We start from the raw sequence: 26,947 nt of genomic DNA on the forward strand, positions 1-26,947 counted from the left end.
TTGGACACACACTAAACACACTGGCGCACTCCAGACAATGAGCTTCAGACCGTCTAAATAGGGCCCGATATGTCGCCCACTTTCGGTTCACGATCTTTCTCTGTTGTCGCTAAACAGTATGCTAAGATATGTTTCTGTTAGGTGAGGAATAAGCAATGTTGTAACAAATCTTGGTTTGTAGTTTATCAGCGGTGCCTAGCTTAGACAGTTTGATGAGAATGGTGAGACAACCCTCGCTACATCCGACTGCACTCTTTGTGCACACATACAAAATACAGAACAACAACTTGTAGTCGATACAACAGACCTGACATCCACCAGATGACGCGCTTTGTGTCGTTTGTAAGACGACAAAAAACTGTGGGGCACAAAGTGGGGAGAAGTTTACCATCGTTGCATAAACCACCAACATCCTAGTGAAACAAAGCTAGTTAAAGTTCTGGTTTGAAGCTCTTTGGTATCTACACATGTGCGTTAAATATATTTTCCAACCATAACTCAAATCTTTGTTTAAGACTGGACTGAAATGAACCTGTATTCTGATGTGAGGTGGAGATTCTCCTCGATAATCAACCCGCCGTGTCCGTATACGTGGAGGAGCAGCCGTCGAACTGTCCGAGTTGCTATCAGGCAGCTACTGTACATCAAAGGGGCCCACGAGTGATCTTTAAGATTGACCGCCTGCTGCTGTCCACATTGTTTTTAATGGGTTCCTCACAGCAGGCTTCTTCTGGACTCCCCGGTGCTTCCTGGTCTCTTTTCTATAAGGAAACTGAAGGAATTAAAGGGGATGTCCTTCAAGCTTGGAGGGATATATGTTTGTTAGATCAGGAGCATGCACACGTCGGGTCACAGCGAGGGAAAACAAACTGTATGGTGGCTGATTTTCTATTGACTGTTCCACGTGCTTAAAACCTCTGGACAGTATTGTAATGAAGAGGATATTTCATAATGTATGAGAGCAGTATTAGGAGCTGAGAAAATAAAGCAGTCCTTCCCCAGTCACTTCACTTTTGTGTAATGTGCTGTAGCTGCAGGCTTCACTCTCAATAAGAGCCGCAGCAGTTCTGAACATGCACTTTGATCCAGTCCAACGCATACTTCCCAGCGCCTGAAGCCCATTTTCTAAGATGTCTTAACTTATGCTGATCTACATAAAGAGATAAATCCAAATTGATCAGGTGGTTAAATTGTTGATGTCAACCTACAATATTTATGCATATCAAATGAATTAAAAAGTCGAGGCTTAAAGTCTTCGTAGGCCTTAAAAAAAGAAAAAAACTTTTGCGGCACATTGACGCTCGGGGCTGTGCTGACTTACCTGTCTGAAAGGGAGCAATGAATAATTTGATCACATTTTTCATTTCGCTCGAGTGCTGAACAAACAGGAATCTGTGATTAACAGTTTTAATTAGGATTCTAACTTGACAAATTCTTACAGCCTCGCAACGTGTCTAAGATGAATAAATCACCGGCCCGGGATCATCAAGCTGCCTCCTAAGTGAATGTGCCTCGAGATTACTTTGTGATTCCACAAAGTGTGAGTCAGCCGAGGAAGCCTGACTGTATTTAACTAATCCTCTCCCCCCCGACCACATGTCAGGTGGAGGAAGTTTATGTCCACTCAATGAGCTAACTACCCCCGCTCAGGTGTTGGACCCCGGTGCTTCTTCAGTGTTTCTCCTTTGACTCTTGAAAGCTGGATGTCAAAACTAAATGGAGCCGGTGTTAGTTAGCCTCGCAGCGGGCGAGACGTCTGCACACCTGTGTTATGAGAGCAATGTAAAAATGATGGCAGCGATTAGGGCGTTTTGTTCAGAAGTCAAGCTATGATGCGTACGGTTCATTTACAGGTGATGCTTCCAGCTAGTGAGTGAAAAAGTTATATTAAAATAAACTTTTTTTTTGTTGATGAGGCTTCAACTGGGAGTGTTTGCTTTTTTGTTTATTATCTTTTTTATTTAACTCTCCTACATGAGGTCACTGTGTTTCTTTTGACCTGTGAACTTTTTATTTGCTAAAAGTTGTACAAGCCAAATAGAAGAAATACAAATTTTGATGAAACATGAAGCTGATTTTCTCTTCTTGGTTCATGGCTAGTGCCAAACTATTGCACTGAGTCTTGGAAGCATCAACAGAGTGTTATTTACTTCAGCATAGCAACATGTTTCACACCCCACCCCATCCCCTAAACGCTGTGTTGCTAACGCTGACTCTGCTCGGACTGGCAGCTCTTGGTGAACTCGGCCGGACCAGGACGGAGAAGACAGAGGCCAGTTTGACGACAGGGACTTCAGTACCCAGGTGGTTTCCTTGCAGGGTTTGGTCCCTGGCAACATGGGGCTGAGATAGCAGAGAGGACAGTGTAGAGCTAACTAGCTAACGGCAGTTACATAAGGCAGCAGTTAGCGCTTATTTAAGCAACAAAGCTACCGTTAGCTGTCCACCAGGAAACTCCGTAAATCACCTCTGTACTGCAACCAGCCTCTGTTGTTGTTCTCTGAGGCTGCGTATGGTTCCGGTCCAGGAGTGTTCATTGAGCAAATCTGTTAGCAGTTACTTTGGCTACAAGTAATGCTAAAGCTATCTGTCCAGAGCAGAAACATCCATGGTAGTGTCGTAAAATAAAGAAAGCGTTTATGCCTCCGAGTGCAGGATGAGTCATCAACATTTTTAAGGAGTTTCCAGGAAGTTACAAACTCTAAAATGCCATTAAAATGATCTACAAAACCTTTTTTTGCCACTGTTGGGCCTGATAGTGGTGTATAGATGAGATATAACACTTTAACAGCCCTTTTGAATTCATAGGGACTTTAATAATAATTTATTTTCATTGCATTTCATTAGTTGATGATGCATAAAACATGACATCATCAGCAAACATAGTAAAAATTAGCTTTGTTGAAAACAAGTTGCATAGCATTGATACAAACAGAAAAGCAGTGGCACCAAGTAACGTCCTTGGTGTGTACCATAATGTACCACACTGGATTTAGAAAAAGACAATTAAAGACTTCCAGTTAACTAAAGAAATGTTAAATAACAGACAGCAGGGAGTATCTACTGATCTGTTAAGTCAAAGGCAGCACTAAAAATAAAGCAAGACAGCACCAGCCAGTTAATTACTCTCCGTATCACTCAACCAGGGATTTATCTTTTCCATTAAAGCTCGTAGAGTGAACCTGAACTCAGTATTTTTACTGAAAAATAATGTGTAACTTGATCAAACACAGCTCTTTCCATTAACTTGAGTTGTAGTAATGGGAGAATACTGATGATGACGATGATTAGAAAACGTGTCCCTCAATCTTTTAAAGTTTGCAGTGAAGGTTGGAGGTGTTCAACTAGTTTTAATCTCCAAACACAAAGTGATTACACTCAGAGGTGAATGTGTTGGATGAGACGCTCCATAAAGCATTCCAACTTTTCCTTTAATCGCTAGTCAAGCCTGTTAAATTTATAGCTACAAAAAGTCCTGCACTGTAATTTCTGTAATAGCAGTTTAGTTTGAGTTTTAGATGGAGATACACACCATCTCCCCACCACCACCACCACCACCACCCGACACGCCCTGATGCCAAATTTAAACATCAGTAATGTGCACTGGTGTCTGAAATTCCATTGTGAAATGTTAAATTTAAATCTTGATGATATGCATCATAACTATTGTAATCAGACATCCCAAGCTTCGCCTCCATTATTAATTGTCCAAAGCGTAATGATTTATTGTAGTCCTGCAGAATGATTATTAATTTTCTGGTTGATTATACCTGTGGGCGGCAACAACACCGTTCTGCATATAAGCATCTGCTAAATGAAAAAAGTATTCTTCGCATGGGAAAAAAAAAGGGGGTGTCCTTGGAGAAACAACAGCTCATTTCTGCTTTAATCAAACATATGTAAAAGTGCTGTTGATTAAGGGTACTTTGGCGTTCATTCAGAGGGGAACTATGTAATGAACATTATCTGATGATTTCCTTTGTTCAGACTTGTAAAGGAAAGAAAAACCTTATTGTTCAAGTCCAAGTAAGTTTTCATTTGCACTCCCTGTAACTCGTCAAAGTGCTTCAGTGCTGCACCTGCAACTGCAACACAAAAAAACGCGCATACGCCGGCGTGACACTGGTGGTTTACATTCCAAGGAAACAGTGGAGAGTGACAGGAGTGTGTGTACAATACAAGCCGCTCTCAGCCAGGCAAGTCTGGGTACGCCTGAGCCGCAAACAGCAGGCCAAGTTCAGAAAAAAACTTCCCTTAAAGAAAATCGCTGGGATCTCAACACTTAGAGGAATGCACAGGTGCAGACACTCGGCAGCAGACAATCCCAGCTAACACTTGATCAATCTGACACTTCACGGCGGCTCATGCCAATGACAAGTTTCCTGTGGGATTGTGATCGGGTCTCATGCAACAAAAGAAAGAGGTCCATTGAGCTGTTTTTTTTTTCCCCCTTCCTATCTCCGGTCTTGCTGTTTTGTGGCCAAGTAAATCCCTCCACACTCTCCTGCTCATTTATAGAATCACAGCTGATGGTTGTGTAATAACACTTTTACTCTGATGAGCTTGGCATGGGTATCCAGTGGCATATTAATCTATCCATGTCCAATTAATCAATGCTGGATCACATGCTGCTGCTCTTAACTGCAGGCTTCCACTTACATTTACTGATATCAGCTGACATGTGTTCTAGCAGGGATCACCTTCCTATGGACCGGAGCACATATATGCATATTTTTCCATATTAGCAAATAGCGGAAATAATTATTCATGTTCTGCGTTGGAGACGGACTCGATCGGTCGGGAGAGGATCTCTGCAGAGCTCTATTTGCAGCTTCATTGATCACGAGAGATATCACTGTCCCTCAAACAAAATTCAGGACCTTCATTAACTAAATTAAATTAAATATCCAATTAAATAGCTTCACTCGTAAAATTAAAAAGGGAGGACATGATGTAGTGTTTTAATGACACTCATTAGAGGATGTTGCTTAATCTAAAAACAGCCGCCTTGATCCTAAAGTGTGTGTATTTGTTTGGGAGTAGGAACATCTGACAACACCAGTGCTGAGGACGGGTGGAGACGTTCACCCCCTCCCCCCCTCGTCCTCTCCGGCCACTAAGAAGGAGAGGCAGATTAATTAACGGACCTTTGCAGCCAATGAAGACAGGTGGCAATAATCCTGACAAGAGACAGATCTGAAGCCTCTCATACAAAACCAATTTCAACTGCACTCCATTTTTCAAAAGCTCATCAGGGTGAAGAACGAGAGAGTTGAACCCGTGTGGCTGCAGAATTTGTTTCTCTCTGATTGCCTTGTCAGGATATCTTATCCGATGGCAGATGACCAAAACCCCACCCTTCACAGACAAACTCTCTCCCTTTCTCTCGCTCTCTCGCTGACACACAAACCCTTTCACACAATGCTTTCTCTGTCTTCACACGCTTGCATACACATCATGCACACTGTCGTACGCTTCCCACCACAAGGACGCAAAAGCAGCCGAAATTGACCTTTCGCCAAGTTTTGGTTGGTGTCGAGCTTTTCCCACACGGCAAAGCTGTTTACAATAACTGGAAAGTCTTAATATTGGTAGACAAAAAGATGGCTTCTCATTTTCTACTCGGCGGCCTTCTGATTTTGCTGAAATGACAGCAGTCAATGGATGTTAGCTGCAGCCAGCAAGCTAATTAAGATGACGTTAGCTTCGTGAGTTGTTTACAACAGATGTCTCCTTCAGAAACTTTTTAAAAGGTTTTTCCAAAAAAAACAAAAAACTAATTGAGTGCTGCAGGAACGAGTCCTAGAAACACGCAAGTTAGTTCGCATTTTTTCACTTCAGGGTCCCTCTTGGCAAAGTCAATGGGTTTTTATGAATTGTTTTTTGGTTAGATGCCTGGAATTAAGGTCTGAGATCAATACAAGCTGAAGAGATTTTCACATTTTGTACTATCACATAGAAAACGTACCCCACTTGTGAATTTTTAGGCTTTTTACGTGTCTGCAAAAAGGTGGTTTGCTAACAAGTAGCTTAATGAGGCTGCAGAGGTTGTCAGGGAGCTTAAACATCATCGCACACTCATCGAGGCTACTCACACACGGCTTTACTCACCAATAAGTGTAGTATATTGTAGCAGAAAACCTGGTGTTGGTGACGCTGAAGTCAGCCGAATGTGTCGTAGTTCGTTTCTAGCTACACATGAGGTTTTACTTCTGGCAAAAGTTATAAAAGTGGTGTTAATTTGTGAAGATTAGCATCAACGTTTGTTTGCCACAGACCTTATTTTCTGCAGTAATCCAAAATCCAATGGAAAAATCCCTTTAACTTTCTGACAACCAGGGCGATGCTAACTTCTGGGTTAGCCTCCAAAAATACATCGTCCCTGCAGCACTCTATTAGCCCTCATGATATACTGTAAGTAGCCTATGATGAGGAAAAATTGTAAGATCAGCCACACAAAGGTTAGAAGAGAAAAGGCTTTTAGGACGGGAGAAAAACGAATGTGTTTGGCAAACGTAACACGGTTAATATCTCAGGTTAGACATAATTCCCCAAATCCAGTGAGGAGCAGGACATTCTGGTGTTTATGATCCACTGGTTGTGAACAAGACTTTTATTTTAAGTAATCTGAAGCCCCACAAAGTAATAAGTTAGCTCATGAAATGCTAACTCTTGGCCTTGCACGTAACACATACTGCTGTGGGCAGTAAGCTACGTTTACCTTACATTCGCGGAGTTAAACACAGAGTGTCACTGCTTCAAAATTTGGAGAAATGATTGGACAGCTGCTGTTTGGAAGTGTTAAAGACCATTTAAAGCCAGAGGTTTAGACTTTTTACCTTACTCTGCTGTGATTTTTCCTTATTCACACCGCACTGTTGTTCCCATTCATCAAAAGTGCTCCTCAAAAACTTTTCCACTTGACTCGAACAGTGTGCGATATAAAAAAAGGAAACACAATAAGCTGCAGCGAACTAAATTGTTCCCACAGAGGGCATTGATTCTGACTATTTATCTTGGTTATTGTCTCGGATACAATGAGGTTATTTATCTGAACAGAATGGACCCCACTTGGTTTCCAGCGATACAATCAGCAGCACATTATAATAATGCTACTATCCGTTGGCAATTAGTACATAATAATGTGCTGCACTTGCATTAATATGATTGAGCGTGTCTGCTTTAGGGATATGCATATGTAACATTCCTTCCCTTTTCTTTTTCCACCACTCCCGGCTAATCCTCCTCAGGAGAGAGAGCTCTCAGTGGTCGATGATAGGATCCAACCCCGACTGTCCAAACACGAGCTCCCTCAGGGACATTAATTTCCAAGCGGTCCCTCGAGTGAATCAAAAAGAGAAAGAAAGCTCAGTGAGCATGAAGAGTAGGGGAGTGGAAACCACCAAAACACTCTCAAGGAGAAAGTATAATGGCAAATTAATTTCCCAGAGATTAATGTACAAGGTAAATATTTTAGTGCGGGTACTTATCTTCTAAAAAGTCAGAGGATGGAGACCTTCCTCACTCCCTTCCCCCCCACTGCTCTGCACCGCCAGTGTCTGTTGAAACAGCTTAGATGCATAAGGAGTCTAATGAGAGGAGAGTTTCCAGGCCGCCTGATGGCTCTCATCAATCACCTTTCTCCTTTGGAGGTGTGATGCCGTCCGGGGGAGAGGGAGGGCCACGGAGGGTCGAGTGGGAGGGAAGGCATCAGGCTTTTAATCTCAATAAGTTAATAGACTTTCTGGTTTGGTCTCTGCTAAGTAGAAACTTCATCCCCGTTGTTAGCAAACAAGCAGCATGTTCACACGGGAGGCTGTCTGCAGGAGCCGCTTGGCATTTTCCACATTACGCAGTTAATTTGTGTTCGCAACCGAAATTAGGAGATCTAACTAAAAGTTTGTCGATACGCCGATAACGGCCCGTTAAAGGTTGCTGAGTACCGAGTTCAGGAAAACAGTCGCAGGTCTCTATCGCGGCGGGTCCACACGGGGTGATTCTGGGAAATATGTGGGTGGTAAATATTTTAGCAGCAGTTTCTCGCTTATGGCAGATGTGTGTTATTAGTCACTTAGCTGAAGGCATGTACAGTAACTGTCACTGACTCCTCATCCACACAGGACACAACGCTGTGATTGATCACATCCTCGAGCGTGAAACCTGTGCAGGTGTCACCATGTGATAATATCTGAAGTTGGAGTGAAGCATGTCTAATCACAGCTTAGTAGCCATATAGCTTCATATAGCTGGCCTGTCAAGCTTTAAGGTCTTTCTGGTATATTTCTTCTATCTTTCCAAAAAACTAAAATAGGCCTGCAAAAGCGAAAATATGAAGAATGGATTGTCAATGTGTTGCTCAGGTTTAGCATGCCGTGCCTGCTAGCTTGGGCCTCCTACCATATTTCCAAGGACAGAGACTATTTGGAGATATCTTTGTCTGGCTCTTTATTTTGATTTGTCGGGTCTCCTGAGATGTTGAAGCTTTTTTATCTTTTGAAAGTGAAAAATGTTGCTTCAAAATACAAAAGCTAAAGCATAAATCTAATCTTTGTGTTGAATGTTTATCTCCCGGCTGACTTTTTACCCTGGGACCTGTTAGCTTCAGCTAGCTAGTCTTCTTTGCCTCATAACAACACTTTGTTAGCATATTTACATACATATTGTATAGCATGTTTTCCATGGTTCTCATCGTTAAACAAGTCAGCTGAAAGCATTTAAAATTCAGCCAGACCTTCAATTTCTGCTCCGTTAACAGAGCTTACGTTAAATAGCTAGCTAGTTACTGCTACCTGCTAGCAACTGCTGTAATTCCAGTTAGCGACGGCCACTGCGTTTGTCTTTTTCCATCTAAAATGGGACCTGTTAGCTTTAGCTAGCATTCTTTTTTGCCAACACTTTGTTAGCATCTTTTGTATGTAGCCATCCAAGGCATAATCCAGATTCCCCCCCCCATGTTTCACATCTTAAAATAAGTCGGCTGAAAACATTTAAAAGTCAGCCAGACCTTCATTTTCCGCTCAGCTAACAGAGCTATCGGTAAGTAGTGAGCTAGCAACAGCTATCTGCTAGCAACTGCTGTAATTCCAGTTAGCGACGGCCTCTAGTTAATCTGCTGCTGTCACTGTAAACTGCATTCGTGCTGTCTGAGGATTCAAAGCTCGACGAGCACAGCAACGATAACAAAGAGAATAAAATTAGAAATGACACAGTGATACCAGATCATTCCTTCCTCTCTGCAGTTTGTTCCAGTATTAGTATTACACTGAGACTTTAATGTCATCGTTGGTGTTTGATAATACGAGACAGTCTTCTTAACGGCGGGTCAAACACGACTTTATGAAGATAATATTGTATTTCTGCCTTTTGTCCTCTGCGCTTCACCAGTGTGACGGCTCTGGTTAATTAATTATCTCCGTAGCTGGACACCGTGTTGTGGCTGTACCTCTGGCAGGGGGAGAGGGGCGTAATGTGGAAAATATGCAGAAAATGTATTTGGGTTGACTTGTCCGGCTATTAATAATGATTGTGTTTGGATAAATAGTGCCCTACTTTCAGAATCTGTGGATCTAAATATTCCCAATAGGGCTGCTTCCCCTTCTCGTATTGATTGATTCCTATAGTGTTTAAAGGTCACAGTCATAAAACATCAGGATGTAATTAACACACTGTGATTTTTAAGCAGTGGTTAATGTATTGTGTGCTGACTTTGGAAGTTATAGCTCTCTCAGTCTGGTGTTTGGATTAACCACGTGTTATTTGAATTTAAGGTGCAGAGGAAATGTAGTTTCTGATGAGACGGTGTTCCTCACCAAAGGAACCAGCCAGGCCCGTGATACACATCCTCACGTAGTGCGTCTTTAATCATGGTTTAAATGGACTATTGTGTCTCTTCTGAACCTCCAGCCTCCAAAAATACAAAAAAAAAAACCCTGCTTACATTCCAAGCAGAGTCACGTGGAGACAACACAGATGTGATGGTCCATCTCCTCATGATTAGTTTATTCAGCTTCTTCACAGATAGTTAATTTGGCTGAGGGGGAAACACAATAAACACACTGAGGTGCTTTCAACCTGATTCAAACTGGCTCGGCCTTGATGTGGCTAAAAAGCTGAGGTCCCGCTGATGGATGTGACGCTAACGGCTCAATTTAAAAAGGATCGCCACCAAAATGCTCTCAAACCTTGAGCACTGACCATCGTATTTTGTGTCATTTTTAATAACTCGTGTGATCAACTTCCATTTCTAATAACAATAACATGAAAAAAACCTTCAGTGTGTGGCAGCACATTCAATCTGTTGTTACCTTGGGAGTTGAATCTATTCATAATTCCTCACAGATTGGAAACACGTGTTTCGGTTTATCTGAATATCTCAGCTTTCTTTGGCAAAAGAACGAATGAAGCACTTAGTTTTTTTAGCCTTCTGCACAAGTGGAAACACAGAAGAAGCAAAAGATTCAGCATTAGCTTTTGATTTATATAGAGAGCGATTAATTCGATAATTAATTTGATAGAAATCTAATTTAAAATTTCATCATTTCTGAGTCTTATTAGTTGCCATGTTTCAAATTAATTGAAATAGATTTTTTTTTTTAAATGTAATAACCTGACTGTGAACCTGATCTACAGCTTTCAACAGCCTGCACATTCATTTGAAAACGGCCTTTTTTTACTGTCTCGGGTGGCGACGAGGGACTCAAACCCGTGTGATCCAGTTAGGAAAAGCACATAATGTGACATTAACACATGGGATCTGGCTGTAATGTTTATCTCACAGTCCTTACTGTGCATTTATAAAGAGCCAAAAAGGTGTTTGGGTTTCATTTGGCTGCACCAACTGTTCAGGAAAAAAAATCACCCGATATGAGCGCAAAAACCACAAACCCCCGTAATTTAATCAGACTGACTAACAATCAAAGGAGGCAAAAGTTCAGGATCTGAATGCAATGAAATGCATCAGTTCCTCAGAGCCTCCTGACATAGCTCACTTGTGGAGGAGCAAGCCTCGACAGAAAGCAGCTGAGTAATGAAGATGGATGCGTTCTGTTATCAGGCAGCCACTTACTGAGGGGGTCTGATGTAACCTTAAACATTGAGGATAGCTCAGTTGCACAAAGAATCTAATTAATGAATAGCAGCCATGAAAGAGCGCGAGGCAAAGTGTGCATTTGCAGATGAATTCCAGACACTAATCAAACGCCGTTCGAGTGATTTTTGGTTTGTCTCCAGAGCGAGGCGATGTTTGGCGATGGATTTAAGGGGCAGCGTTTGCGTGCCGGGCTTGATGACTGCATGCGTGCGTCGGTGTTTTTATGTATATGCCTGTCTTGTTTAAGTGTTTTCAAGTGCCGAGCCGGAGATAAACAAAAGAATGCACGTATAGAACAGGTGTGGGGTCGTGTTGTCGGGTTTATTACAACAACAGGATGTTTTCTCTGCAGTGTGGGGTCACGCCGTAAACACTAGGATTACTATAAGTGGGAAACGTGTCTGGTTTTAATGGTTGGTGCTGTAGCTCGGCACATACTGGTTGTTTCAATGGCCGCTACACTAGTATGTGTCAAACGGAGCGGGTCGTCAAATGGAGCGGGTCGTCATACGGCGGTGCACATTATCTTGTGATGTTGTGGTTAAAGGGGGAAAAAAAGTAAAAGATTTCTCGACTCAAATACATTTTTCACTTGTTTAGATCACAAATCTAAGCACAGTGTGCCATGCCTGTATTCCATTAGACAAAGTTGGACATTAATTAGGCTTCTCACAGTTGGTAAAGACTTTAACGAGAACAAGAGTCCAACATATCCCGGTTCCAAACACTTTAAATAGCCGCTCACATCTCGCCTGCTCGGTGATTCAAATAGATCAGGTGTTGTTGTGCTCATTAATGGTTATTTCAGCCAGCTGGAGATGAAGCTGCCCATCAGAACTTGATTAGGAATGGGTTAGTCATCTTCCAACATTAGCTAGCTACCTAGAGCTAAAACTAACGCCAGATAATAAAACCACAAGCCTCGATAATATCAGTCAGTTTGTAGAAATAACAACCCATAACTTCGACACAGAACAACCTCCCTTCATTAGAAACAGGCTAACATCAGCAGGATGTCAAGCTAAAGGCTAAAGGCTAAATGACTAAATAAAAAAATTCCATTCACTCTGATTATCAAGCGTTAGTTTTGACATTTACTTTGGTAATTAATCAAAGTATTAAAGGTCATATTGACAACAAAACAATACTTGTACAGAGTTTGTGGAAAGGTGCAGAATGAAAGTGTCTTTTTCTTAAAAACATTATGATTGTGAATTTTCCAAAATAACTGTTTTGTTAACTCTGCGTAAGAATGCAGAACGTAAGAAAGACAGTTGGTTCCAGCTTCTAACGAGGGTCCTGGTAGTTGCCAGTTTGTAGAAATGGCTGATGTCTACAGTATATACCCAGCATACTGTACTGTCCTAACATTAGCTTGGTAGCGTTAGCTAGGTTAACGTTAGCTAGCATTACCTACGTAACATTACGGAACTAGTGCTAGCGACGCTAGCGAGCAATGTTAGCTGCAACAAACCTGAGGGGGCAGATGACTCGACAGCAGTGGTGTTGTGGCGTGGAAGGGCGGATTAAAGCCACATAAAGTGGCTCAGTGTTATCAACAACACCTTTTCAAAGTGAATTTTTTAGTTGATGATGGCACAAAATATTATATTTTATTATTAAATTTTTTTGAGATCATCGAGATCAAGACCACTTTTACAAGAGAGACCTGGCCGAGGTAGCAGCCGTACAAAATCCCAACATATTAAAATGGAAAACATACATGTTTACAGCATGTTGCACAAAAATCAGCAATAAATCAGAAGAACCAAACACAACAGCCTCTCAAGATGAACACACGACTCCTTCAACACGTGTAATGTATCTAATTCTGGATCTCCTCGCAAGTTATGTCAGTGGATCAACCTGCTGACAACGACTGTCACGCTTTGTAGCTCTAAATCTTTCATTACTTTCATGTGCGTCTAAAACTGAGACTTTCATGAGACTTTCTTTCTTTCTTTCTCTCTTCCTCTGGTCCAGTACCAGCTCCAGAGAAGTTCTCCATGGCGGACGGTGAGCTTCCGGTGGCAGACGTGGCTGGTGCTGATCACTGCGTTAGTTCTGCTGGGCCTGGTGCCGTACGTCGTTCACCGCATGATGACCGCCTTCACCAACCCTCCTCCTCCCGGCACCTTTCAACTGGCTGCAGCCTCTTTCGGTGTGCTGACAGAGATCCTGCTGATCAAGTGAGTGTTTACTCTCACATCTGTGGGTTTTTGTTTTTTTTTAGATTTCCAGCGCCTTCAGTCCAAACTCAAACTCAGTCAGAATATTAATGATTCACATGACGATTACGCTCTCTGCACTCTGGGTCTCAGATGAGTCCTAAAACACAAACATTTCCAAGTAACATTTCATTTTTTATGTGACTTTCAAAACAAGAAGCAGTGCGAGCCCGCGTCATCGACATATTAATCTCTGAAAAACACGGCGCTGTCCGACCCGACAACACCAACGCCACCTCCCCCCCACCACCTCTCTTGTTGTCAGTTAGTCTCTTTTCCCATTTTGATATTGCTAATTGGACCGATGCCTGCGGTACTGTAAACCATTAGTAAATGAACAGTCTGTTTTTATCAACATTGAGCTTGTAAATAATGCATTAGATTCCTGGCATAAACAATATCTACTCTGTGATTAGGAAAAAAGCAACATATGGCAGATACTGTAATCAGATTACAAATACAGGTTATGTAATCTGTAATTGCCCTAAAGCAGTCATTCAATCAGGCTGTAAAAAATACTAGATTACTTAGAAAACAGAGAAATAATTGTATGTTTGAAAGTCAATCAACATTTGTAATGTGACTTTACCGACTGACCTTAATCAACTGAATGATGGGATTTAGACAAACTCCCCCCTGCTTAATTAAATTCACTGTAAAACACAGCAGAAGTGATGTAACCCTCCAGTCGCCCTCGACAGCTTTTCGTGCCAGTAGCGAAATTAAAACTTTGTGTTCTACATCTGTCCCTCCTCCAGTATTTGTCTTAACTAAAATAAGAGAGGCTGTTTGTAATTAACTCAACAAGGCTCGTAACTTTTGTGCGTTTTTTTTTTTTTTTTTTTCCCCATTAACCGCATTTGCGAGGAATGTGGCTAGTGAACTGGTAATTAATAAATGCGGTTGCACTGGTAATGTGCTTCTGCATCATTATGTCGTTGAAGCCCTTATCCACGCTAGTAATGAGCTGTAATTTTATGACAGGAAATCGGTTTGTTTACAACACATTCGGCAGCCTCAGACGGGGCGGCATTCTTGGCAGAATCTGGGGCTGCAGGTATTTGTTCATTGTTTTGAGTTGAAAGAGGTTCAAATGTGTTGTCATGCTAACGCCGTTAAAACTACTAACACTCTGTTAATGTGCACGAATCACTTAAAATAGCTTCACATGTTTATGTTGTTTTGGAGCGTGAATAAATCCAGTGAAACCTCGGATCGTGCCGTATTTTCCATTACAGCCTGTGACAGTGAAGGTATCCCGCCGCACCAAACAGGTTTCTTTGTCATCCGATGCTCGCATTATTACTGGTACAATAGGAAGGTTGGTGGGCGCCCTTATTAGGATCGCTGGGGCCTCACAGACCCGTGCCCCATGGTGCTTGTGCTGCCTGGGACGTGCCAGCCTCCTGCTGCCCCCTGTCAGGGTGCATCTCAGTCACGCTTCACCCCGAGGGGTGGAAGTCCTTGTAAGGAGCAACCCCCTCGTCTCTCACCCGGCGCACACGGGCTCTGCTAGTCGTTGCAATAAAGATAAGCAAGGAGGCAGTTCAGAATGACCTTTTATTGTGTTTCATGTTGTGTTCACTGACACTGACTCTTGATGAAACGGTGACATGAAATTATACTCGTTATTAGCAGGGGGGGGGGAGTCTGAGCCTCTTTGTAACCTATTAAAACAATTAAATAGTCAGATTTGATCATTAAAGGCCAGTTCATGATGCTGATAAAGACCAAAAACAGCTATTAATTGATCCGACTAACAAGTGTCGTCTGTGTAGCCAAAGCTAGATGTATCTTCTTCCTCTGCGCCACAGAGCTCCATTGTTTGTCCATTAAAAACACATCAGTGTTGTCTTAATAATCACATTATGGTGACAACATAATCGCTGCCTGGGTTAATCTCAGATACAATGTCTGACTGAGGGAAACTCTATATTTATGTAGTGTATCAGAGCTGCAGGGAGGTGTTCCTACAAAGAGCTGTGGTTAGGTTTAGGCAACAAAAGCACTTTGGTGAAGGTCGGGGAGCGATCGGACCGCCTGTTGTAGCAAAAAACACATGAAAGATGTCGTCTGTGAACTTTTGTTTTCCATCTTTAAGTCCCAATGAGATCAAAATCTCTTTTATTAAAGCGACACGGCCGTTCAAAACACTGAGACTGAGCACAATGTGTATTCATCGGCCGCTGAAAATAGTCCTTAACAAACACAATATCGCCTTCTGTTTGAGTGATGTTTGCTAAAACTACACTGTCCAGCTGTTATGATATTACTGAGCCTTTTTTTAAAAATGAAACTTAACTTGTGACCCAGTTTTGACTATTGACGTGCTTCAGGACCGATGGGCTTCATTAAGGCCGACTTATAAGTGACGGTGATTAGTATGTTTCTGTAAATTGTCCTGCTGTTATAAAGACATTCAATCATTAGACAGCAGAGAGCGCAGCAGCTTCGGGTTGGAGTGCAACATGAATGTAAAAGGAGACCCGTTGAACTGTGTTGGCGCTCGACAAACTCGTTTCAGATGAAGTCTTGTCGCGCTCCGGCTTTTGAACGTCCAAAATCTGATTTTTTCGGGCCTCCTCCTCGTGCTGCAGGTCCGTTATTGGACACATTCACAAAGTCACATGACGTTTGTCAAGCTTGAAGTGCCTTTCAGAGGCCTGTCACACAATATGCAGCCTCTCCTTCCTTTACTGTCATGGTGCGAGTCGGGGTTGCTGAGACAGTGCCCTGACCATGCAGCTCTGCACTGTGAATTTTTATATGCCATTGCCTGGAGGTTAGAAACTCTCATTATGCCGTGTTAGATTTATTAAAATAGATTATGGAAATGTTAATTAAGTCATTAATTACATTATTTAAGCAGCATTGACAGATAAGGGAGTGTGTGTGCATGTGTGTGTGTGTGTGTGTGAGGGGGTGGGGGGGGTGTCGAGCTCCCTGGGTGGTTTAAAAGGATGTGATTGGTGACAAGGGACACTGTGGAGATGGCGTCTAACCGCTAGCGCTGACATGATACAAAGTGGCCTACACTGCTCTCTCACCTCACGCTACTGTCTACAGCAGTTTGCAGAGCTGCCTGAGGACGGGTAGCTCGCCGCCCTTTTGCAGATATAAGCGTAAACGAGGGTACAAATGTGCCTTTTTCTTGATGCAGCAGCTCACACATACGTTAAGAGAATTTGGGCCTGCAGAGAGCGCAGCGCTTAAAGTTTTTTTGCATCCTGCTTTACATTTTTCGTCTTCTTCCTTTTCATTTGCGCTGACATTTGAGCAAAAAGGCCCCTCAAACCATATTTCCAAAAGCTGCCTCGAAAGGAAAACACAGCAGCGCAATTGTAAGATGAATTACCCCGGAGTTGATACTATGGACTCTCTTATCTGTTGACAGTTTAGTTACCACGAAGCACAAGAAATGTGTTTTCCAATTCTCTGAGAATTGAGCTTTTCTTTGTCCCATCAAACCTATATTAAGGGAAGGGAAAATTGCTCTGATCGCACTTGATAAGAACAAATGATAGATGTTGTAAACAAGCAGAATGCTTCAATTCCGATCTGAGGCATCGATTTGCCTCGGCAGCCAATTACTATGTGGACCGAGGTTATGTGTTCAGTCAATCTGCTGGGAGAGGAGATCCTTTGTGTTGGCTGCCCAGTGAGTTACTTTGTACCAAAACGCTTTCAGAAAGAGTTTTTTAATTAAAATGCATTATTAACTTTTATGCTAAAGTACAGGTGGAAATAATGAGCACCTGTCTTGATTCCTCAGGTCCTGGATCAGTTTGCCAGGCAGCGCTGGAAGGTGATATTAAGTGGCTACTGATTGTAGGAAATTATATGGTGTGAGGCGTTCAGGGCCACCTCGGAGTCGAGCTATCGTGATTAGCTCCTACATCGGTCACATATAGCTCAGTATACAGTAACTAGCTCGTCGCTGTGATAGTTGGTATGCACTGACACACCACTATGCCTGCGCATGCATATTTTTATCCAGTGTGAGAGAAACTGAGAGGACAAAGTTGACAATATCACTTTTATAAAGTTTTTTGACAGACCCTCAGAACAAACTGTATGCACATGTGCCCATAGCATGACTAGGTGAAGGTCTTTGCAACATCTTGGCCGATCATCAGACACTGATATACTGTAACAACCCTGTCCTGAGAATACATTCATCAAATCAGCATATGTGACGTCAAAAGACTGATAAGACCGTCAAATACTGACTGAATTTTCTCTTTTTGGGTGAACTTTTCGCTTTAAAGTTCTTGATATTTTCCAAAACTGACAGTAGATGTGCACATGGTTATGTTTATAGGTGTAGGCATTAAATATCGGCATAGCAAGACATTTTACAGGCAGGTGCCCAACCATCCACATTGACCTGCTCACCTGTCAGGCATCCTGGATTGTTGCCAGTGAATGTACTGCGGTATCTCTGTATCGGGGCAAAGGCAGCGGTGAAGACATCAGTTCTTGGTTTGGACTGCTGGCATATGAAGATGGAGAATGCATCTCCACTTCCTCCTACTCTATGAAAATTAGGCCAGTTATGAGCGCTGCCATATTGCACTGGCGATGTCATTCGGAGCCGGAGTCTAGAGACGTGGTATCGAGGTCCTGCCCGCACACCTACCCGCTCGATGGCGAGCAGGACTCAGCTGTCAATCTCAATCTCAGTCATCAGCGTGAGAAGAACGACCTGAAATGACAACATGAACATCCATGAACATCTCCACTCTCTCACTATTCAGCCGGCGTTTCCCACACACTTTAAAGACTGTTAGTAGGAGAAGTGGATCTTAATAATGAGATTAGGATTATGTTTTTTACATTTACAAGATTATTTGAGATGAGTCAAAGTGTGAATGAAGCTAATTGAAGTTTCACAACAGCAATATGTGGGATGAGTCTCTGAGTTTCCTCTCCTCATGTTTGTACTGCGTTGGTGTTTTTCCTCAGGTGTCTGTGCAGCTACCTCAGCAGTCGTTACCAGCGGGCCGAGCAGATCTCCTTCACAGTCCGGCCCAGAGGCTCCGAAGAGGACCGATCGAGCCCCGGCCACCCGGATCGCTCTGAGGCTGTTTCAGCAGCGGCAGGTCACGCTCCATCTGCGTCCTCACCCAGTCAAGTGGACAAAGGGAAAGTGGACGCGTTGAAGAGCGGATGTCTCGGCCTTTTCTGAACCACTAACAGAGTTTACAGAACACTGGGCGAGAGTAAATCATTTGGGTATTATTCAAGATATCAGTTTATCAGCGTGGCGTTTATGAGCTCTTGCACTTTAAAAACCTATTTTCAAGGTGTCAAATATTCTTGTTTTCCTCTGTCAAAGCCCTCGCACTCTCACACAGTCAGTGGATATGCTGTATTCTCACGAACCGCAAATTGAGTGTAAGGACGAGAGTGCACGGGGCTTCGCATGAGCATGTTCGGGCAAAGAGGGAGAAAGAAAAAAAAAAAAAAAAAAAAGCCTAAGATCATTCTCTTTCCCTAATGATGTCCACACAGAGACAATGGGGCGCCGCTCTGATTAGTGTCACCTGTCCTTGTGCATCTCATCAGCTCCATTATGGCTCCATCTCCCATGCTTCTCCTGCTAATTGAATAGCCTGTGAAGTGGTGACGATGACGGGGGCGAGAGCAGCGTCTGTCCCACTGCTGCTTCACAAATGAGAGCAAAGCTTCCCAGGGAGACGCTGCTGTTGTTCTTAAAACATAAACCATTATCGTACGGATAGAAGGAGTGTTAACAAGTAGCCCTCGTGTTACATTACCATCAGATCGTCGGCGGATTATGTTCGTATAGATAACGGCTTTGAATTAAGCGCCTGCTGTACGTTTCGACGGGGATCAAAGGCAGCAGCACACATTGCTTCAGTGTAAAGAAATGTAGCCGTAAGATATTCGCTAATGACTTTCATGTGTGAGCTCCTACAGTAGCTGCACATGGCGACTACAGCATGTGTAGAGGTACAGTTAAAGCAGCATTTTTGACACAATACTTGCATATCTGTGTGTTAAAAATACTGGAAGGCTACAGCCAGCTGGTTACCTTAGCTTAGCACAAAGACTAGGAAACACGGTAAAGCTAGCCTCAATTGGTCAAAAATTGGGAACAAAATCCACCCGGCAGCACCTGTTTCTCTATTTTTCAGGGGAATCGTATGCTGGACCTTTCCAAAAGTGTCAAACCATTCCTCTAGAGGTGCAATATGTAAGAACGGCGCCACCTGTCGATTTCAAACTCTAAACAAACAGGGGGCAGCGTAATACTACGATAACCGCTAACTGCAGCTGCTTTTTAGCTTGTTAGCTCAGTTAGCAGTGCAGCTAGCAGTCCTATTACCTGACTCAAGTCTGCCCGGACCACCAGGTAGTGTTGGTGTTTATACCACTAGCACAGGCGCTTTGAGACCCGGAGCCCTGTGCCTACATTTGAACCATCTCTGTTGGATCTTTCTATCTCTGCTGAGCGTTTTGGACATATTACTTTGATTCTTACTTGCAGTATATAATAATAGTAATGCTGCTGCGGCAGAGAGGGTTGTTGAGAGTTATACTCACTCTGCAGATCAACCTGTATTTATTCTCAGAAGCTTTAGAGTTTCGGTGTGTAGGATTTTCAAACGGAAAAAAAAGACAAACTAGAAGTAAAAATAAGGGAAAAACTCTTTACGCCCCCTTTAAGTTGGGACCCCTGCAGCTTTTAGCCTCTGCAGCCTGTTCACCTGCATTACCTGACTCTCCAGCCTCCTGCTTATATCAGCAGAAACTCCTCCTACTGCAGGAGACAATTAGCCAATCAATTAGCTAACCATTAGCTTATATCAGTGCTCTATCTATCACCTGATAGAGAACAAGTATAAGTTAATAGTTTGAAACATCAATAAATTTTTTTTGTGACTCTGGCAGTGATGCCAAAACAACTTAACATAACACAACCATTAAAGGTTTCACAGCTTCATGTTCATTAATCACCAAACACCTCAGCCACCTGCCGGCGTGATGGTAGAATCAGAGTGACTGAGTGTTGTGTGATGATGTGTGATGTGTGTTATACTTGGAGGTCATGAGGCATCCCCGTGCTTTTACAAGAAGTTCTGTGTGTAAGACAAAAACTGTCAGAACGGCCTTTTTTCACAGGTAGCATGAGACCAGAAACGAGGAACGATGGTCCGTCAGTAACAGTCAGGTCTTTGCTGACGGGCTAAATGTTTATTACAGTAGATTTGACTGTGTGTGGATGACAGCTATGCAGCACACTTAGTTTGTATTTCCCAACTGAAGCCAAAAAAGGTCACGGTAAGGCACGTGTCCTTACAGACTGAAAGACTACCCTGTCAAACCCTTGGAAAGAGTTTGAGCTAGTCATCTATCTTCCTTTGTTTGGTTCAAGCACATGCTCCTCGGGCGTGGCGCAGTAATAGCAATTTGGAGATCGTATTGATAAGACCAAAGTCAAGATCATTCGTGCCGAGCAGGATTTCACAACAGAGCCTCGTGTATCTGACAGCCAACCTGTTGAAACACTGGAAAGTGTCAGATATCGCGTACAGTCCTGAACTTCTCTAAAAATACAGTATAACCGTACTTTCCTTGATCTCACAAAACCCGATTGAGATTGTGTTTACATTCAGCGTGACTTCAGGATTTGGTCATCTGAATAAGTTAGTATTATAGCGTTTTCATTGCCAGCTAAATAATCGGGTTGCATCCTGTCAGGACAAGAGATAAAGCCTGAAACATGCTGACAGACAGAAAAAAATCTTCCTCCAAAGTATTTTGAGTTGTTTTCAGTGTTTTATATATATATATAATTGTTTTTAACTTGTGTACTGTGTTGCCATATTTGTTCCTACTTGTTTTTGTCAGTTACCTTGTCTCATGCTGCTTTTATACTTCTGCGAGCCAAAGACAGTTTTCCACTCTGGCGGACAATAAAGATGTATTCTGCTCTATTCTGACAGACCGAAAGCAAATGCAGTGTGTCGGTCTGTCGTGCGTCGGTCTGACGATACTTCTTAGTGTCATCACTCGGTTGTTTTTGTCCTTTTTCATGGAATTTGTTGATAGTGATCAAAATAGGAAAGCCTCATCCTTCAGACAGGAAATTAGACCACCACTCATGTAAATTATGATATATGACATTTCCATTATGACATTAATAGCTGAGCTATATCTTAACTTCTTATGTTGGGTTGTATGTTATTAAGCAAGTTCCTTGTGTGTGCAATCATACAATCCTAATTCTCACTCTAGCAGTTGCAAGATATCATGTTTTGCTTCTTGTCTGGGTCAAGCTCTAAAAAACAACTACATTTCCCACAATGCAGCCAGTCACAGCATCTTGTTGTTGGACCCTTGCTCATGTCACTGAGTTTGTACCGCAGGCCTTTCTGTTACTAATTGGGTGCCCGCAAACCACAGCCAAGATGATGCCGATGACATCACCTGATCACCCCGATGACATCATCTGGGTTGTTTTTCTAAAACTTGACGCTGATGACAGGATGCAACTGTTTACAGGAGTTCCCCTTTAATTCATAATGTTCCTGATGCACTGTAAATAAATGTCTCCTCTTTGAATGTAACTCACTTGTGTATGAAATTGTTATTTTGAATAAATGAATGCTTTTGTTGAAAAAACTAATAAAACGTGAGGCGGGCCTCTATCTGACGTGTATCCACTCATTTTCAGGACTATCTGCGTTTAGTCGGATATTTTTCAGATCTGCGAAGAAAAAACCTTGAATTAAAAAAAGAAAGTCTTTTATTTTGATTGGATAAACATTGCCAGCTGTGATGCGGGGCTGTAATGTCGGTGCCTCTCCTGCCAGGCAGGAGCTCTGCCGTTATCTGCATGAGCCCGAGGCACAGCTAATGTAAAAAGATCCTCCTCACTCTGCTCTGCTCTGCTACCAGCGAGCTCTGCGGGCTTATCCCGCTCAGTCCTCCTCCGTTTCACCTCTCGGTCACAGCCAAGTGACTCTCAGCTGTGCACCACCTCGGCTCGGGCCTTTTTCTACGGACAGAAGAAGGAGAAGAAGCGGAGCGGTATCTCACTCGAGCTCTATCTGCTAAATGCCACAACAACAGGACTGCAGAGGCTTCCCAGTGTCCCCATGCCTGTATGGTTCCGGGGGCTTAATGTGTGCGCGTGGAGGCCAGATGGACACTTTCATGAGTGTATGAGTGTGGATTATTCTGCCGGCTACATCTGGGGCTCCACATGGTACAGCAGACTGCGGTAAGAGAGGCAGGTGGGCACGTGGGGAGGGCACCCCTCCAGTGGGCTCTCTTACATCTATACCCACCAACAGGGCATCGCTGCAAATGGCACGCTGAAAGGTTACTCGACGATCCCGCTAGACAAATGCCTCTCTGAATCCCGGTAAACATCCCGTCCTCAACTTCCAGTCTGACGGCAACAGCTTTCCGTCTCCAGGTGTCACATGTACTGTTCTTCTCGTATCCTTTATCTGCAAACGCATGCACACGTTTCGGGGAACGGTGCAGCAGTGTTGCTCAAGGACACTTTGAAATGTGGACGAGACGAGCCGGGGATCGGGCCCCGCCGCTCCTTTATGATTAATGGCCTCCCACCTGAGCTACAGCTGCCCATAATATGAACATGCCACCGCCATCAACACATTATCACATTATGTTCTGATTCATTGTTGTCACTGTTCATCACCGGGTCAAACAAGCAGATCATATGACGGTGTAGCAGGCAGACAATAGACGGTAATGCTGCGCGGCCGTGAGAGCAGATTAGAGCTGAAACCATTAAGTCAGTTTATCGTTTCGTCAATTAACAGAAAATTAATCCAGAGCAATTTAATTATTGATTAATTGTTTTTTTTTTGGCCTCTTGTAAACGAAACCCTCGCCATATAATCATCTTATAGAGTTGTCACAGCGAACATGTTAACAAACGGTTGCCTGTTTACTCATCATGCATACAAACAAACAAACAAACAGAGCAGCATTAGCATTCACCTCGTGTGTGTGTGTCCATCTGACGAATCTAAAGTCCATTAAAGCTAAACTCAGCAGCTATTTACCAGCGCTACACTTCTGCTGCCTGGTGCTGGGCAGGTATCACACTTGGTTTATCAGACTTTTCTTTTTTTTTTAACCTAAAAATAAAGGCCTGCTTTTCCTGGAAACGAGGTTAGTGAGAGCAATAAAACTGAGCCAAAACCGTTTAGTTGGGTGTCATTAACCAAAACAATGAGCTATAAAACACTAAAATGCTCCATAGAGTTGAGAAAAAACGCAGAGTCAAACTTACAAACAAATAAACAACACTGCTCACATTACACATAGTGTAAACAGTGTTTAAACTACCTATTTAAATTAAAAAGGTTTTCAACTTAAACGGGAGCAGCTGCACAGCTAACTGAGCTAACGGCAGCTACTGTGCAATATGTAAGCATTGGCCACTTGTTTAATTCATACTCCAAACAGGGGGCAGCTAACTACTGCCAGCTGTAACTGCAGTTAGCTAGTAAGCTCAGTTAGCCGTGCAGCTAACGGGCCGGGCTGGGAGCTCAGAGTACCAGGGAAGTGTTGGTATTTGCATTGTAGCACAGGAGCTTTGAGCCTGGACAGGCCAGGGCTAGCTGGCTAGCATGCTAAACACTGCAACACAATACATTAATGTCGTAATGTCAAAACTGTTATTCCTCCACATTGTGTCTTTAATGTTTCCAACCAAACTTCAGATTTATTGACCATGAACATACTAGCTGTAGCAAGATGCTAAGTTAGCCTTAGCATTGATTTCATACACATTTAATATGTTGTTTTGAGAGTCGAGGCTGATATCAGTGAGAGATTATTCTGAAACAGTAACGCTGGGTTATATGCTGCATCGTTTCCTGTGAATCCAGCGTTGGAAATGACGGACCCCGCCACTAATGATGAAAACTACTATACAGAGAGGTAAACACTAAATACTGATCGGCTGAACGGACAATAAAAAGTGTCGAAAACGGGGTTTGACTTCATGAAAATCAAAAAATGTAAACCAAGTTTACAAAGTATGAAAGTAAACTTTGCACCGACGCCGCTCACACAACTCAACTTATTAATGCTTCACACTCAAATGAGATTGAACTGGAGCCAATGCCTTTGTGAGATCAGAGCTCATTAGACGAGTCCACCTCATAATGAGTGGCCAGATCCATCAGGAGAGATAAACCTCCCGCTCGGCTCTGACTGAGCTCCAGTTGAACACACTCCTGGCGCTTCGGACCACATGTGAACAAGATATTTTGCTTTGAAGCACCCACACACAGATTTGAATCAGCGTGTCAGAGTGCCAAATGTCCTAGGTCGTGAGTGACGGGGGATCCGCTTTAGAGTCGGCTACCTGTTGAGGAGGATTAAACAAAATACAGATGGTGTTTACATATTGAACAAACAAAGGCGATCTCTGTTCTGACGATGGCAGAAAACGCTTTCATCAAGACGGAGCGGGAAATAGATTCATCGACTCTATACGCTACAGTTTTTATCAAGACGTTTCTCCCCTTCCCACATTTGCTGAGTCCCTGGCTGCAGATAGGAAGTCATGAATGATGTTTTTCCCGCCCTGTGATAGAATCACATATGACCCTGAGATCACCTCTGAAGGACGAAGGCTGCCGAGTGTCCGACACGAGCGCTCTCTGATCCACCGCGGGGTCGACTTGAATAAATTAAACGAATTACCAGCTGCCTTGTGCGAGCTCGCAGGATGCAGGGTGGCATGAGCACGCCATTACAACAATGATAAGGATATCTGCATGGCCTCGTGTTAAAGGAATTACACATAGCATCCAGAGCCTTTAAGAGAGTCTGACAGTTTTGCACACACTGGCAACTTGGGGATGACATGAAAATGTGTGTGGCTGCAGAACGGCTCGGCTGCTGCTGCTGCCCGGCCCGAGTCGTGTCGTCGTGGTCGGGGGGGGTGTGGGGGGGCGGCACTGAGCGGTTGGCTTGCTGAGAAGTCAAACAAAAAAAAAAGAAGAGGAGCGTGGAGTCCTATTGTGATGCAAATGGACACAGTATTGTGCTTAAACAATGCATTAATACGTCCCCCTTTTTTGAGCAGATAACATCACAAGATGCACAATAACCGAAATGATGTCCTCCGAGGGTTATTTAAAGCGATATGACATCAAATCCTGACATTGCAAGAAGTGCTTACTGCCTGTCCGACTGGCTTTTTGTCTCCGGCTTTGATAAAAACAGATGAAGGATAGAAGGCTGCTTTTTGAATCCTAAAGCCTCTACATGGGGAAACGTCCATTTGCATAATATTATGTATATTTTATTCCGCTCCGTTCTAATGTTGTGAATGTAAACTGAAGTTCAAGTCCCGATGCGCGAAAAAAAACACAGTAAAGAAGTGTAGCTTAAACGCAAGACACGTGGCAAGGTGTCCGATAACTTTGTCTTCCACCTGTAATCTGATGCCGGGCGGAGAGGAGGGATCGGCCTCACTTCCCCTCCAGGGTGATTTATGATTGAGGACATGTTAATAAAAATATCAAAACAATCTGAGCTCTGGTGGGGGAGATACCGGTCCGCTACGTACATCATGCTCGACAGGCCTGTGCAGGGAGCGGCCCCCGCTCGGTGATATTATGCTCGTGTGGATGCCCCGCTGCCCTGCTCTTGAATAGAATATGCAGCTGTTGTTTGTTTTTGGGAGGGTCGGTGGGGGTAGCACTCCTCACACAAGGTGACATTTGCGTGGAACATGTGCTCCTCTCAGCCCCGATAGGTGAACCATCTTGAAATGCTCCCAGAGGAGCCAGGGGGGTTGGTTTCCCCTCCATTCAAATCCCATTTAAGTTGAAAGCCTCTTTAATTTGAACATGTGTTATCATATTACAGCCGGCGATATGAAGAAACACCCACGTCAAACAGCAGCGTTCACACTGTGTTAAAGCTGCTGCGACGTGTACGATAATGGACAACATATCACCAGAGTAACCGCTAACTGCTGCCAAATGTAGCTGCCGTTAGCTCAGTTAGCCATGCAGCTAGCACCGGGGAAGTCTTTGTGTTTACAGCACCAGCACATGACCAAAATTCTTACATATTGAACCTTTTATATAAGAATGTAGGTGATTTGAGGAGGTCACCTTTCACTCTGGGAAACTGTGATGAATTAAATGTCTGACATGTTATAAAATGAGCAACAAACCAATAAATTGGAAACAAAGCTAAGAAAGACAAAAAAATGACTAAAAGTAACGCTGGATTACGTTCTGTATTGTTTACTGTGAATCCAGCATAGAAATGGCGGAGTCAGCCACTAACGATGAAAACTACTATATAGAGAGGTAGTTATGAAATGATGCTAGACTGAACAGACAATAAATGATAATAATAATAAGAAGAAGATTAATAAGAATGATGATAACAATAACGCTAATAATAATTCATTTTATTTATATAGGGCTTTTCATGATACTCTCAGACACTTCACAAAATTGAATTAAAAAAAATACATAGAAAATACGATCTTAAACAGGGTCTGCCTTTATGAAAGGGGATTAACTTTAAGTGATTATCACTTGAAGTGATTCAAAGGAGCCCCAGAAAAAAGCCTTTTTTATAATTT

General features: G+C 43.0%; 1 protein-coding gene across 3 annotated transcripts in view; it reads left to right on the top strand.

Annotated features, from left to right (window-relative positions):
• Window positions 1–21,983, top strand: part of LOC311258388 (uncharacterized protein) — a 127,935-nt gene extending 105,952 nt beyond the window's left edge. For all 3 annotated transcript variants that reach the window (XM_084354634.1, XM_084354633.1, XM_084354635.1), the window contains exons 5-6: window positions 13,073–13,278; window positions 18,283–21,983. In XM_084354634.1, coding sequence (XP_084210760.1) covers window positions 13,073–13,278; window positions 18,283–18,505 — 429 coding nt within the window. In that variant the 3' untranslated portion in view covers window positions 18,506–21,983. The remainder of the gene's footprint in view (window positions 1–13,072; window positions 13,279–18,282) is intronic.
• Window positions 21,984–26,947: the final 4,964 nt, after the last annotated feature.

Source organism: Pagrus pagrus (genome assembly GCF_965226575.1).
Source record: "Pagrus pagrus genome assembly, chromosome: 6".
Classification (NCBI taxonomy): domain Eukaryota; kingdom Metazoa; phylum Chordata; class Actinopteri; order Spariformes; family Sparidae; genus Pagrus; species Pagrus pagrus.